Source organism: Neofelis nebulosa, chromosome 10 (assembly GCF_028018385.1).
Source record: "Neofelis nebulosa isolate mNeoNeb1 chromosome 10, mNeoNeb1.pri, whole genome shotgun sequence".
Lineage (NCBI taxonomy): Eukaryota > Metazoa > Chordata > Mammalia > Carnivora > Felidae > Neofelis > Neofelis nebulosa.
Window position 1 is genome coordinate 115307394 of NC_080791.1, and position 13362 is coordinate 115320755.

General features: G+C 65.2%; 2 protein-coding genes and 1 long non-coding RNA gene across 7 annotated transcripts; 2 read left to right on the plus strand and 1 right to left on the minus strand.

Moving 5' to 3' along the window:
• Positions 1-526: 526 nt before the first annotated feature.
• Positions 527-2140, plus strand: LOC131488384 (uncharacterized). Its single transcript, XR_009250190.1, has 2 exons — positions 527-637; positions 1110-2140. It is a non-coding gene; the product is annotated as an uncharacterized LOC131488384 (long non-coding RNA).
• A 1777-nt stretch (positions 2141-3917) lies between these two features.
• Positions 3918-6736, minus strand: RASSF7 (Ras association domain family member 7). Of its 2 annotated transcripts, XM_058690152.1 has the most exons (6): positions 6607-6736; positions 5825-5955; positions 4867-5579; positions 4600-4728; positions 4441-4522; positions 3918-4359 (listed from the first exon to the last, which is right to left on the minus strand). In XM_058690152.1, exons 2-6 carry the CDS (start codon positions 5946-5948, stop codon positions 4328-4330), a joined length of 1080 nt encoding a protein of 359 aa, XP_058546135.1. In that variant the 5' UTR covers positions 5949-5955; positions 6607-6736; the 3' UTR covers positions 3918-4327. The 2 variants fall into 2 exon arrangements, with proteins under 2 accessions (XP_058546135.1, XP_058546134.1); XM_058690151.1 differs by having other exon boundaries at positions 3918-4522.
• Positions 6737-7906: 1170 nt separating this feature from the next.
• On the plus strand, positions 7907-13346 carry LMNTD2 (lamin tail domain containing 2). Of its 4 annotated transcripts, XM_058690138.1 has the most exons (14): positions 7907-8311; positions 8741-8948; positions 9022-9174; positions 9571-9658; positions 9787-9900; positions 10189-10260; positions 10342-10430; positions 10775-11067; positions 11324-11402; positions 11707-11896; positions 11980-12105; positions 12188-12384; positions 12727-12979; positions 13079-13346. In XM_058690138.1, the coding sequence occupies exons 2-14, from the start codon at positions 8761-8763 to the stop codon at positions 13208-13210; spliced, it is 1974 nt and encodes a 657-aa protein (XP_058546121.1). In that variant the 5' UTR covers positions 7907-8311; positions 8741-8760; the 3' UTR covers positions 13211-13346. The 4 variants fall into 4 exon arrangements, with proteins under 4 accessions (XP_058546121.1, XP_058546117.1, XP_058546118.1 ...); XM_058690134.1 differs by having other exon boundaries at positions 7907-8948; XM_058690135.1 differs by having other exon boundaries at positions 7907-8948; positions 11980-12099.
• The last annotated feature ends 16 nt before the right edge of the window (positions 13347-13362 follow it).

Genomic DNA, 13362 nt, shown 5'->3' on the forward strand with positions numbered 1-13362 from the left:
AAAGCCCAAACAGGACGGGCACGGCCACCGATGGCCCTGCGCACCGCTCTGTGTCCCCTCCGGACTCAGACTCCGAGCCTTCCAAGGCGACGGGTCCCGCCGGAGGGACCCGGAGCCCCCCACCCGCCAGCCAGAGCGCTCCGCAGTGGCCTTGGGCAGCGCGGGCCCCACGTGCGTCCCGAGGGCGCGGCCGGGCTACGTGCGCCGGGGCCCCGCGCGTTCCCGGGAGCAGCCGGCCCACCGCGAGGGCGGGGGAGCGCCTCGGGCCGTACCACCCGCCCCGGCCGGCGGGGGAGCCGCCCCGCACGGCAGCAGCGCGGCGCCCGTAGGCCCCGCCCGGCAGGTGGCGGCCCCGCCCCGAGGCCGACGTGCGGAAAGGAACGCGCCGGCCGCGCCCGCGAGGGGCCGCACGGCGGTGGGCGTGGCGTCCCGCCCACACCTCGCGCCCACTGGCTGCGGCGCAGTAGGGCGGGACCTGCCCGGCGGGCCATTGGCTGCGAGACCCTCATATTTGCATACGGGCCGGCGCGGGGCGCGGGCCGGGCGCCCCGCGCGGGGCGGGAGGGGGAGTCGGGGCCCAGCGGCGGCCGCCGAATTCGGGCAGAGAGCTGGCGACGGTCCTGCGTCGGGGTTGCAGGTGACGCGCGAGGGGTCCCAGACTGGAGGGCGGCGGGCTCGGGCCGGGCTGGTGCGGTGGGACAAGGACGCACAAGTTGGAGGAGAAGGGGGGTCGGGGGTGGGGGACGCCCCCCTCCGTCCACCCGGCGGTCCCTCCAGGCGCAGGGCAGCCACTGCCCACCGCACACTGCGCTGCTCCGGACCCACTGTGCGTGTGACAGCGGCTGATCTGTCCCTGGGCAGCGCGACCGCCCCGGCCCCTCTGTGACCCTGCTCTGTCGGGCAGGGGACAGCCACACCAGGTGGGAGGGTGAGCACCAAGGCGAGCAGAGGCCAGGGCGCCCCTGTGGACCAGGTCTGCGTATCTGCGCTCAGCAGGGGGGTGGGAGGAAAGGGGAAACATCTTGGGACTTCCCTGCCCTCCGTATGAGGGGGCTCAGGTGGGCCAGATGCGCCCTAGGAGGGAACTTTCTTTTCCTTGTGTGTTTCAGGTGCCAGGATGTGCAGAGTTACCGGGACGGTCTTCTGAACGTTGCCAAGCTGAGGGCAGCCTTGGGCAGGCAACGGGTGTTGTGGTCAGACCTTTGGCACTCAGGACCGGAGCCCCTACTACCGGCCTCTTGAGGGCCACCTCTGGGAACTTTCTTAAGGAAGATGGTGCCAGATTTGGCTTTTCTGTGCATTTCTGCCTCTTAAACAAGGCCGCTAAAAGAGTTGGGATGCGGAGGACCTGCTTGTGGTGACTAGCAACATGCCCCTCCCAGAGGTTGGGGTACCTGGCAGAGCCCCCAGCCCATTTTCCAGGCCTGCTTTCTCTGCCGTGGGTTCTCAGTCCACTGTGAAAACCTGCTGGTCGTGGGGCATGCCCAGAGCAGTCTGCTGGCATGCAGGTGCCAGGACACTTCCCGCAGGCCTGGTGTCCTCTCCCAGACAGTGGGGGTTGACAGCTGGAACTGGGTCTGTGATTGCCAGAACAGCCTGAGGGAGAGGCAGGATTAGTTGAGGACTGGCATGGAATTGGGCTCACTTTTGGAGGGACCCTGTCCTAAAGGTCACTGTGGTGTACCGAGTGTCACACCCAGCAGGTTTAGTAGGGCCACGTTCTGCAGGTGACAGGGAGGCGTGCATAGCCTTGGGGTTGGGAACCAGTGGAGCTGATTGGCTGCCACAGGGCAATGGCTTGCTGTGGGTGACCCTTCAGTGAGCCCCGGTGTTCTCAGCCAACCCAAAAGGCCACTTTTGCACTTGTGAGGGGGCGGGGGGAGCAAGAACCCTGAGGTCAGGAGGGGCTCCAGTGCCAGCCCCCAACACAGCCTCGCCCTCCAGAGACTCGTGATGATGGCTGCCTGTGTACTCACACCAGGCTTGCCTGGGGAGCTGGCCTGGCCTGGACCTGCCCTGCCATGGACTGATGTGTGTGTTTGTGTGTGTGGGAGCTGGGCCTCTTCTTACCTCAACATAACTCACATCATTGTTTTCAAAGTACAGTTTCAAGCTCAAAAGTAAACTTCAGCAACTCCAAGGTTTGCTTAGTGATTTGAAGCACTTCTGGCAACTTCTTGGGGATGTGGGATTTTGTCCTCCTGGAACACCTAGAGGAAAAAGGTTCTGTCCCTTTCCCCACCCTAGCGCACAGGTGCTACCTGAGGACCCCTCCAAGGTTCAAAAGAGGGCTCATCAGCTTCCTCAACCAGCAGCACACCAGGGACAGGTCCCTGGAAACGGCTTCTGAACAGGTGTTCCCTGAAAACAGACGCAGGAGCCTGGCGGAGGGGTGGGGTGAGCTCTGTGAGCACCAGGCCTACGTCCCTTTGGTTGGTGGGAGAGCAGATAACCCTGGGAGGGCGCGGCCTCGTCTCCAGATGGCACCTGGCTTTGCCCTCTGCTGGCCAGTGCACTCAGCTTGAGAGATGACCCTGTGTTGGGGCTCAGGACAAGCCTCCTGGGGCACACCTAGCCCTTCTGCACACAGGTAGGGCTGCGGGCGGGGAGAGCAGACCCCTGGAGCCTGGTGCTGATTGCCCGTGGCCCCAGCCCTCTCACCCAGGACACAGCACAGTCAGCATTTGCATTCCAGACTATATCCCACGTGCCTGTTTGCTTAGCCCTGTCTGGAATGGGCTGCTGTGAGGTGGGCAGTGAGCTCAGGTGGGAGCTGGGTTAGGGCTGGGGGCTCTAGAGTGAGGAGCCCCCTGCTGCTGCCTGGCCTGGCCATTCGCTCCCTATCCTGTTCCACCTTGGGCAGGAAGTGCCCAGTCCTAGTTGCCCCCCACCCCCACCCCAAGCTGTGCCCTCAAGGTGGCATTGCCTCTTGGTGGCTTCCTTGCTCCTTGTACTCAGGACTTCATGTCCCCCGTGGTCGGCCCCAAAGGAAGTGGGGAACACCAGGCCCAGCTCAGGGGCCACTCCAGAAGGCTGAGTCTGTCCCACAGTTGCCAACCCCCAAACTCAGCACAAAGACCCCCATCATCTAGGATGCCCCCCTCTCCTGTTCCCCACGCCTGTGGCTGCACTGAGCACCTGGGTTCTGACCACCACAAAGAGCTCCAGTCTCAGCCACTGTGCTCAGAGGTGCAACTGCAGGACCAGGACCAGGACTGTGGCCTGGACGTCACTCTGCCCTAATTTGGAGGCCGCAGGCACACAGCTGAGGCTTCACATCCAGCTGGGAAGCAGGGGGGCCCTCGGGAAGGCTGGGCAGCCACACCCTCATGGGGCCTACAAAGCTCCTCTGGGCAGGGCTGCTGCTTCCTTGGTCCTGGCCGATCAGGAGTCTGGGGAGCTGCCCCCACAAGCTCTCAGTAAACTTGACGGGCAGGTCTGGCATGTCCTTAAGTCCCCGTGTCCAGGAGCCACCCCAGATGGGGTGGCAGTTCCTGCTCCTGCTGAGGGTTAGGCCAGAAGTGGGGAACCAGGCAGACGAGAGGTCCACACAGGAACCCGGGCCGGGGCTGAGGCTGCTGCAAGCCCCGTGTTGCCCAACTTTCAACCCCAGGCTTGCGCTGCCAAGGAGGGCCCCTGGGGGAGGGCGGGCAGAGCAGCCTGAAAGGTGAGGCCCCGCAAATGCCCCCAGGCTTTAGGCCCAGCTGACCGCTGGCCCCTGGGAGACGCCCTGCTCAAGAGCCCCAGTTGCGGCCCAGTGACCCCAGCCAGTCTGTTTCAGGCCCCACAGACGCTGTCCGGTGCAACCTTGGGACACACTCGAGCCATTTGGGGCAGTTTATTGAGGCTTTAGGGTCGGGGTAGGGGAGGCAGCATACCTGTGTGTGTGTGTGTGTGTGTGTGTGTGTGTGTGTGTGTGTGTGCGCACACGTGTGATGAAGGACACTTCCCACATGCAAGCACACACCCAGAGTTGAGCAGTGTCCACATATCATCTCCCATCCCCTACAAGGAGCCGTGGCCTTTGGGGCCTAGTGAATTCTGAGCCGGTCGTGCCCCCTGCCTCTCCAAGGGGCCGGCAGACTTGGCAAGGACTAGGGCAAGCACCCTCAGCCTCCCGCTGCCCCCCAGAGCAGAACCCCCTGGGCTCTGAGGCATTCTGTCTCAGGCCCAGGGCATCAGGCCTTCCCACTACATGGGCAATAAACCCTCTGGGACCCCTGATGCTGCTGTTGTCCAAGTCGGGCCCCGCCTTGGCTGCCCACGCTCATGTCATGGGAGCCCAGGGCTGGGCTGGCCGTGGATGTCCATTCTGGGGCAAGGGCTGCTACCTCCAGGAGTTCTGCCTCATGGGGACAACTGTGGGGAGGACACAGGCTGAGGGACTGAGGAGGCCACAGGAGAACCCTGACCCACCCAGAATGGGGGGGACAGACATACTCTCTGGGCTCAGGCTGGACACTAGAGCAGGACCGTGGGAGGTTCTGGTGAAAGGCTCTTCACTGGCCAGAGGCAGAAGATCCTATGGGGAAAGCAGATCAGCTTAGGACTGGGCCAGGCCTCCCCTGCCACCCAACCTCCCTCCAGAATGGCGCTGACCTGTGTGCCAGGGGGGCCCCCGTCTGGCTGCGGGGGTGGTGGCGGCGCAGCCCCCGTCTGCTGGATGAACTGCTGCAGGTTACACTGGCGGAGCTCCCGGTTCAGCTCCTCTAGTTCCTGGGCCTGGGCCTGGGGCACAGGGCACCCTCAGGAGACGGCTGCAGGGCTCCACGGACTCGTGCTCCCCCTGGTCACACCCTGACACCCACCCCCCAAGCTGCCCATGCTGGGGATGTCAGCAGGCGCTCGGGGCCCAGGGGGGCTTACCTGCAGGGCACGCTCGGCAGCCTCCAGAGCCCTGCTGACCAGGGCCAGGCTGCCCTGCACCTCCGCGCTCTGCCGCTCCTGGACGGCCAGGTCCTGGCGCAGGCGTTCGGTGGCAGATGCCGTGGGTGAGGGGGGCCCGGGGGCCTCTGAGGCCAGATGGAGTTCAGCCTCCAGGGCACGGGCCTGGGCATCCAGGGCCTGCAGCCGGGCGGCGTGCTCGGCAGTGGCGGCGCTCAGGGCTTGCAGGCGTGCCTGCCCCTCACGCTCCCGCACCTGCTCCCGCCTGAGCTCCTGCTCCCAGAAGGCCTCCTGACCCAGCTCCAGTGCGTTCCTCCGCACCCTTCGCTCCAGGCCCTGCAGGTCTGCACAGGAGCCTGGCATTGGTGCTACGGGGGCCACAGGCTCGGGCAGCGCAGGGATGGGGGCCAGCCCAGGGCACCCAAGGCTGAAGGTCAGTGCTTTGCGGGGCTCGTGGCCCAGGGCTGGCCGTGGCTTCGGGGGGAGGCTGGCCCGGACTGGGCAGCGTTCAGGAGGTGGGCAGCTGTCTGAGGAGGGCCTTCCTGCGAGGCTGGGCCCTGTCCGCCTCAGGACAAACTGGACATCACTGGCAAACTGTCCACAGGTGGCCTGGGCACCCACTGGACACTCCTGGGGCAGCAGCTGCCGTTCCTTCTCCCTGAGACGCTGCACGAGCACAAAGCGGCCCGTCTGGCCTGGGGTAGGAGGAGAGGGGTCAGCCTAGATTCCCTCCACCCTCCATCCACCTGGCTTGAGAAGTGGGGTAGGAGGAGAGGGGTCAGCCTAGATCCCCCCCGCCCTCCATCTACCTGGCTTGAGAAGTTGAGGAAGAGCAACAGGGATCAGCAACCAGCCCCACCCTCCTTGGGGGAAAGGGGCCATAGGAGCAGGCCCAGTCTCAGGTGCACCTGCTGGGCCATCTGTGCCGGAAAGGACTCACCTATTGCTTGGGCCAGCGCGATGACCACTTCCTGACAGGTGGTCTGCTCTGAGACCCCACAGACCACGCGCTGTATGCCATCCACCCACACCTTCAGCTCCATGGCTGCTAGCCCTGAGAGCATCCCTGTCCTGCACGGAGGATGAAGGCCACAGAGTCAGGCCAGCCTGGCTCTCCTCTCTTCCCCCAGAACTGGCTCAGGGTTACTGTCCCCCCTGACGTCAGCCCCGCTCTCCTGTGCCCAGCCCCACCCTTAGGCCACACATTCTTGGGGTAGGAGTAGTGGAGACCCCCCCCCACTCCCACCCCCGGCAGGGGGAACCAGTCCGCCCTCAAGGGGCACTTTGAGGCTCCTCCACTGCCCAGCCTCCTCTCGCCTCACCCCAATCCCGGAACGAGGCGAATCATTAACCAGATCCAGGACTTCCTGCCTCCCCAGTCACCTGGCTCGAAGGGCACTGCCCCTCCCACGGGACGCCGTCCTCAGGCACCCAAGGGCGCCCTCACGAAAACACGGCTTTCCTCTGCCATGGGAACGCCCCCTCGCCCGAGACGCAGACCTCGGCCCTCCGGAGGCACGGAACCGCGCCTGGGCGGTCCCTGCCGGCGCGGGCAGCCCCCTTCCCGCTCCCCACAGCCGCCGCGCTTGCCGTCTGTGCGGCGGGGGCCGTTGCAGGTGCTGCGGAGCCCCCCACGGCCGCCCAGCCCGCGCCCCTCCGTCGGAGTTGCCGCCCAGGGCCGTGCCCCGCACTCGGGAGGATCTGGGGCCCTGCGCTTCTCACCTGGGCGCTCGCCGGCCTCCCGGCCCTAGGCTCGAACTGGCTGCTTCCCGGCGGCCGGCGCCGTCGCCGCCGCAACCTGCCGCCTCCAGCGCGGCGGGCGAGCCCCGGCCCGCAGCTCCATTGGCCCGCAGCCCGAGCGCCCCGCCCCGAGCGCCCCCATTGGTTCCCACCATCGCCTCGTCCGCCCCGCGCCCACGCCCATTGGCTACCTCTCTGAGCCCCGCCCCTTCCATTGGCTCCCCGCCCGCCCCGCCCTCAGCGGCGCCCAGGTGTGGGCGGAGCTCGGCAGCGCGGAGGGGCGGGCCGAGCCTGGTCCACGCACGCCTGAGGACCGCGAACTACGCGGAAGCGCGTCCCTGGCCCCCGGGCGGCGCGTGGGACAGGTGTCTGGCTCCGCTCCCGAGCCGACCTCCTCAGAAACCTCCCAGTCTGATGAGTCTTTTGCCTAGAGAGGGAGCGCCGGCCTGGGACCCTGCAGCTTCTGCGCCGAGAGGGGCAGCGGGGTCCCCAAGGCCAGGGCCCCACCGACCTTGCTCCCTTAGGGCGCGTCGTCGGGACGCACAGGGATCGGGGAACCGTGAACCCCCGCGGGAGGGAGGTGGAGCTGGCGGGCCACTGCAGCCAGGTTGGCAATCCTAGTGAGGGGAGAAGGCCGCCTTCAGGTTGCTGGGGACAAAGCGAGACATAGACCCTGGGCTCTTTTCCCCCACCCCTGCCTGCCCCCAGTGGAGCTCGGTGCCCTCTCGAGTTGTGGACGCCCGCGGGCATACTCCGGCCTGGTAGGACCCAAGCCAGCTCGGCAGCCAGGGTGCCTCACAGCCTCAATGCCGTCTGTGGACCAGGCATTCAGAGCCCTGTTTCTGCCACGGGGGTCCTCCTGCCAGCCTGTATGTTCCGCGGCACAGGAAGTCCTACGAAAACGCGAAGTTGAGAGTCTGAATGAATGAGTGAATGAATGAATAAAAGAAAGAAAGAAAGAAAGAAAGAAAGAAAGAAAGAAAGAAAGGAAGGAAGGAAGGAAGGAAGGAAGGAAGGAAGGAAGAAAGAAAGAAAGAAAGAAAGAAAGAAAGAAAGAAAGAAAGAAAGAAAGAAGAAAAAGAAAGAAAAAGAAAGGGGTCGGGGTGAAGGCTGCAGAGCATCAGTTTGTGTGTCAGATCTGGTGCTTCATTTTTGGTGTGGGGCAGAGGGAACAGTTATCGTGGTTATGAGAGGGTCCCTGGGGCTCCCTGAGGTGACCCAGGTGGTAGAGATGGACGGGGGCAGGGGGGGCTTCTTGCTTGGGGGTCAGGTAGGTGGGCATCAGCCTCTGAGGACAAAGAAGCTGTGGGAAACACTCAGGAGGGCCTCACTGCCGGTTAGAGTTCAGTAAGCCCCCACATACAGGGCAGCAATGCCCCCGATACCCACCAAGTGCCACAGTCAGGCAGTCAGGCTGGGGGTGGTGGACTGTGTGGCCACGGCAGGCCTGGCTGGTCGCTCTGTGGTTCCCTGGGCCTCCTGAGGTTCACTGGCCAACAACCCAGCCTCTTACCACTTCTCCTTCAGGCAGGATCTGGAGGTGGGTCCAGGACTCACTCAGGGTCCTGGTCTGGGGTCTCCCTGGAAGCTGCTGGTAACAAACAGCCCCTCCCCTTTTGGTGCTGGTATCCATGGCAACACTGTAAAGCCTTTCTTTCCCTAGGCCTGCTTGGGTTTCAGGCCTCAGGTGAGTGTTGGGGGTAAGGCCCTGGGTCTGGGGGCATCACGGGCGAAGGATTAACACCTCTGGGGACCTTTGCCTTAGGCTGAGGGCAGGACCTCAGGTCGTAGAGGGCAAGGGTGACAGAGAGACAACAGGAAATGTGCAAACATCCTGGTGACATGTTGCTTGGGGAAGGGGGTGGGGGACAGTTATCTGCTGCCTTGTCCTGGTCAGAAACACACAGACATAGACACACATGTGGCCAGCAATCTGGTGTCCTGGGGGCGTGCACGTGCGCATGCACACGCATGCGCGCACTCACACAAGGGCATTTTTGGAGTGATGCTGTCTAGGGCTGTCAGACACAGGCACACACTTGTGGCCATGAAAGAAGAGCCCCACGTGGTACCTACCCATGGGACACAAGGATGACAGCCACACTACCCATCTCAGCTCCCCCAGGAACATCGAGAATGGCCCCTGAGCCTTGCCAAGAGGCTGAAAAAGCTGAGAAACAGGCTGCCTTATCCCTGGCGGACCAAGAGCCGGTCAGTGACCATCTGGAGCCTCCAGCTGGCACACCCAAAGACCCAGTGGCTCCTGCATGCCTGAAGGACACCAAGCCCAGCTCCACGCCTGTGGTCTTCCCCGTCAACCTGCAGTAAGGAAGCGAGGGAGGGGTGGTCGGCTGGAGGGCAGGGCCTGATCAAGTGGCAAGGGTGCTGGCATCACAGGTTGGCCCCTGAGTCCTTGGACCCCCGCACCCTGCGGCTGCTGTGGGGTCAGCGGGAACTGGAGATCCAGGCTCTGCGGTGGACCATCCAGAACCGCCAGAATGCCCGGCACTGCCACATCCTGTACGAGGTGGCTGGACTGCCACCCGAGAGGTGAGCAGCAAAGTGCCAGTCCTTCAGCCCAACCCAGCCTCTGTCCTGGCCTGAAACGGTTTTTGTCTGACCTCATCCCCAACCACGGGGGCTCCCACCTGATAATTACCCTGCCTTTCGCCTCTAGCCCTTATCCTTACCAGACTCTGACCCCCCCAACCTAACCCCGAAAGAGTGAATATGCTGTAAACCTGCCCAGACCCTGACTCTAAACATGTCGATGGCCGCTGAACCTAGACTCGACCTATGACCCACACCTCTCAGAACCCGACCTGGCCTGGCCCGGTGGAACTCTGTGCCCTTAGGCCTCCACTGTCAGTGAAGAGGAGCCCCTCCGCCTCCCTTCCTTGGCTACTGACCTCGAGGTGGGGGCTGCTGAGATGGCCCCTCCCCCAGTTGCTCACACAGTCAGGAGAAGCTCCTGCAGAACCAGATCCAGAAACTGACTCTGGAGTTGAAAGGGCAGAAGGAACAGGCCCAACTGGTGAGGGGCATGTGGGATCAGGATTTGGTCAGGGGACCCAGGCTGGGGTGAGGATCAGGGGCCAGGTAGGGGTTGGCTCCGGGGGTGGGGAGAAGGCCCTGTCCCACCCACGCACCCTCCCGGAGCAGGAGAAGTCCCAGCTGGAGACTGAGCTGCAGGCGTTCCAGAGGTCCTGCCTCCTGCAGCTGGTCCGCTCCTCCTGGGTGGGTCGCGTGCTGCGATCTTCCACCGGCAGTGTGGAGGTAAGCCCCATTCGGCCCACCCTCCTGCCTCCCACGTCCCCCTCCCCAGCCCTCCTTGGACTTCCCTTGGAGAGCCAGGGTGTCCCTTCCAGGCTGGTGCTTCCACTGGGGGGCCCTGGCCTGCCTGGGAAGCCTGTCCCCCCAGGACCGTGGTCTAGGGCAGGGAGGAACCCCCTGGTTCAGCCCACCTGATGCACAGCAAATGTGTGCCTCGGGTGCGGGTGAGGGTCAAAGGGGAGAGGCTCGTTCCCCAGCTCCTGCCCACTGGCTTCCACTCCCCTTCTGCAGGTGGTAACTGCAGAAACTCTGATGGACTCCAGTGACCTCTCTGAGAATGACCAGGTCCCCTCTACTGGAGAGGTAAGCAAGGCCCCCGTGTGCTTTCATGGCTCGGTGGGCCCATGGGAGGGGAGAGCCACGTTCCTGTTGCTTCCTGGCCAGGGTTTCCGGCTGGAGGACGTAGACTGGAACAGCATTGCCCATCGGTATCCCAACCTCCTCGCCAACATCAAGTCCAACTCAGATCAAAAGTAACTGTGCTGGTCAGGGACTCCTGTGGGGGTGAAGGGAGGAGAGGGCGTGCCTTGGCATGTGTGCACCAGGGTCCAAGATCTCCCCTTAGTGTCCCTGGACGAGCCGCTGACACCTCCCAAGGTCAATTCTCTGATCTACACGAGGAGGTGAAGGTTGAAGGGAAAGGGCTCCTGAGCCATCACAGTCCATCTATGAGCCTTTCTCCCAGGCTGGGTCCCAGGGACGGGAACCGCAACTCGGGGTGCCCCGCCCACCTTGGGGAGGTTAGATGGGGGCAGGGCTGGAGTTCAGAAGCCAGAGCCAGCAGGCAGCAAGCAGGTCAGCAGACTGTGGCCCACAGGCACCCCCGGGCCTTGCCATCCCCACCGGCCCCAGTGCCTGGCCAGTGGGGCTCGGAGCTGCATAGAGAGTGTGTGGAACAGCATCTCAAGAGTGTCGAGTGGCGTTCCCTGCCCTCTGTGGGCACCAGCAGCTCAGGGGGCACAGACTCCAACCCCGGCAGTGGCTGGCTGGCTGAGCCTCATCGCGTGCAGAAGGTGACGGGACAGCCACCCTCCGCTGCAGGCCGCAGTTCTGAGTTGACAGAGCCACACCGGAGCAGCTTCGGCAGGGAAATGCAGGCACTGCTTGAAGGTGGGGTACAGCGGGTCTCCCTGGTGGCTCCTCCCTCCCCCCCCACCGTGAGGCTGGGATCTCCGCCCCAAACTCTAAACAGCCATCTCCAGCAGCTTGGTCTCCCCAACAGCTCAGCGCAAGGCCGCTGGGGGCCTCTCCTGCCTCATCCCCAGGGGTTGGGGTGGCCTTGGGTGAGACGCTGCTTCCTCTGCGCTCTGGCTCGCTCCCTCCCACCCCTCCCCAGTACTTTGAGCTGTCCCTCTGCTTCCCTCAGCCCCCAGGGCCATCCCTCCTGCTGTGGATCTGACCCCTGGAGCTGTTCCTCTCCCATGTGAGGCCTCAGGGTACTGCAGGTTAGTCTGGCCTCACGTTCGATGTCCCCAGAGGATGCTCCACATGGAGGTCCTCTTTCCGACAGGTCTCTCCCTGGATCCCTGGAACCCCCCCGGGGACCCACCTGGTAAGACGGTCCTGACAGGGGAGTCCTGTGCAGACTCAGAGCACCGGCATCGCAGGCGCGCCTCCGTGGGAGGGGAGGGGGATGACACGGGGTGGGTGGGGGGGATCCCAGCAGGGGTGGGTCTCCTAGCAGGACCGCTGTGGAGGGGTGCCCAAGCCTCTCTGGGGTGCCTCTACCCTCCCTGCTCACCCGCCGAGCCCCATTAACTCCAGCCTGAAGATCGTGGCCGTGAGCCGCAAGGAGAGGTTCGTGCGCGTCCTCAACCAGTCTCTGGAGGAGACCGCCGACCTGGGCGGCCTCACGCTGCGGCAGCTCCTGTACGGCTTCCCGGTGTGCATGTACCGCTTCCCGCCCGGCACGCTGCTGGCTCCACGGCACCACGTTACGGTGCGCCCCGCTCCCCGCGAGCCCTCGTGGCCTCTGCTCCGGCCCCCACCGCCCCTCACCCGCCGCCCCGCGCTGTCCAGCAGGTTTGGGGCGAGGGCCCCGGCAGCACCAAGAAGCGGCCGCCGTCGTCCTTGGGCCAAGAGCCTGTCCACTTCCATTCTGGCCGGGGATGCGTGACTCTCCTCCTGAACCCCAAGGGCGAGGTCAGGGTGCGTCTCAGACCGGGATGGGGTGGGCGGACAGCCCCGCGGGCTGGGGGTGACCCCTGCGCCCCTCCCGACCGGCCCGCAGGTCCTGAGCGAGCACCGGGCCCCCCACTGCGTGACCCCGGTCTCGAGGATCTTCGCTGACAACACCGACCTCTCCGTAGACCGCTTCCCGCTCTCAGAGGACGGACTTGGGGCCGACCCCGGGGAGCAGAGTCGCGGGCCTCAACACTCGCGCGCGGGCAGGGTGCGGGAGGCCGGAGCCAGACGCCGGAGGCCCGGGTGGGCACCGCGGGTCCCTGGGTCTCCTCTGCCTCCCAGGACCCACCCCCGCAAAAACCGTCCCCCCAGACTCCCTGCTAAGGGACCATTTCCTTGCCTCAGGTCCAATCCCCTCTGAGGCCGCTCTCCAGACGGGTTCCCGTGCAGGACCACCACCCACCTCCCCGGGTTCCGTCCTCGCCGCCGCCCCCCCCCCCCCCCCCCCCAGTAATTCAAGAGCGCTCCCACGCGGCGTGCCCTGTAGGACCAGCCCCTGGCTCCCTTCTCCCCAGGCCCCTTCCCCTCCAGGACTGCCCTTCCCGCGGGCGGGCTCCAGACCTCACGACCCTCCTGCCCCACCAGGACGCGGGGCCTCTTGCCGCGGCTGAGCACCAGCAAGCTCTTCCGCCCGCGGGAGGTGCCGGCGCGGCCCGAGGCCGCCGAGACCCGCACGCCCGAGCTCCTGCCCGCCTTGCCCGGTGAGCGCAGGGGGACGCGGAGGGCGGGCGGACCGGCGGGGAGTGGGAGTCCGGCCGACCCCATCCCGTCGCTGTCCCTCGCAGAGGCCGGGCTGTGCCTGGAGCACTGCGGGGCTAGGAAGGAGCACAGGGTCCGGGTGAGCTCGCGCGCGTGCGGGCTGTGGCGGGATACCCGAGCTCCCGCGGGGTCCCCCTCCCGGCCCCGCCCCCGCGCCGCTCAGGCCCCGCCCCCCCAGGTGTGCAGGAGGAGCGTGGACCGGGGCTGCCCGATGGTAGCGCTGTCAGTGCAGAGCACGGCTGAGAGCAGATACGGCTTCCGCTTCCTCCCCTGCCCGCCGGTCACCGCGGACCCGGGCGCTCGGGTGTAGAAGGTGGAGGGCAGCGCGGGCGTGGGCGCCCAAGGCCGATGGGCCGCGCTGGGAGAAAGTCGTGGGAGACCCGCAGTGCCAGCTGCACAATTTATTGAACCAACGTCGCCTACGAAGTAAACCGCATTCATGGACACCTGAGAGCCCTTAAA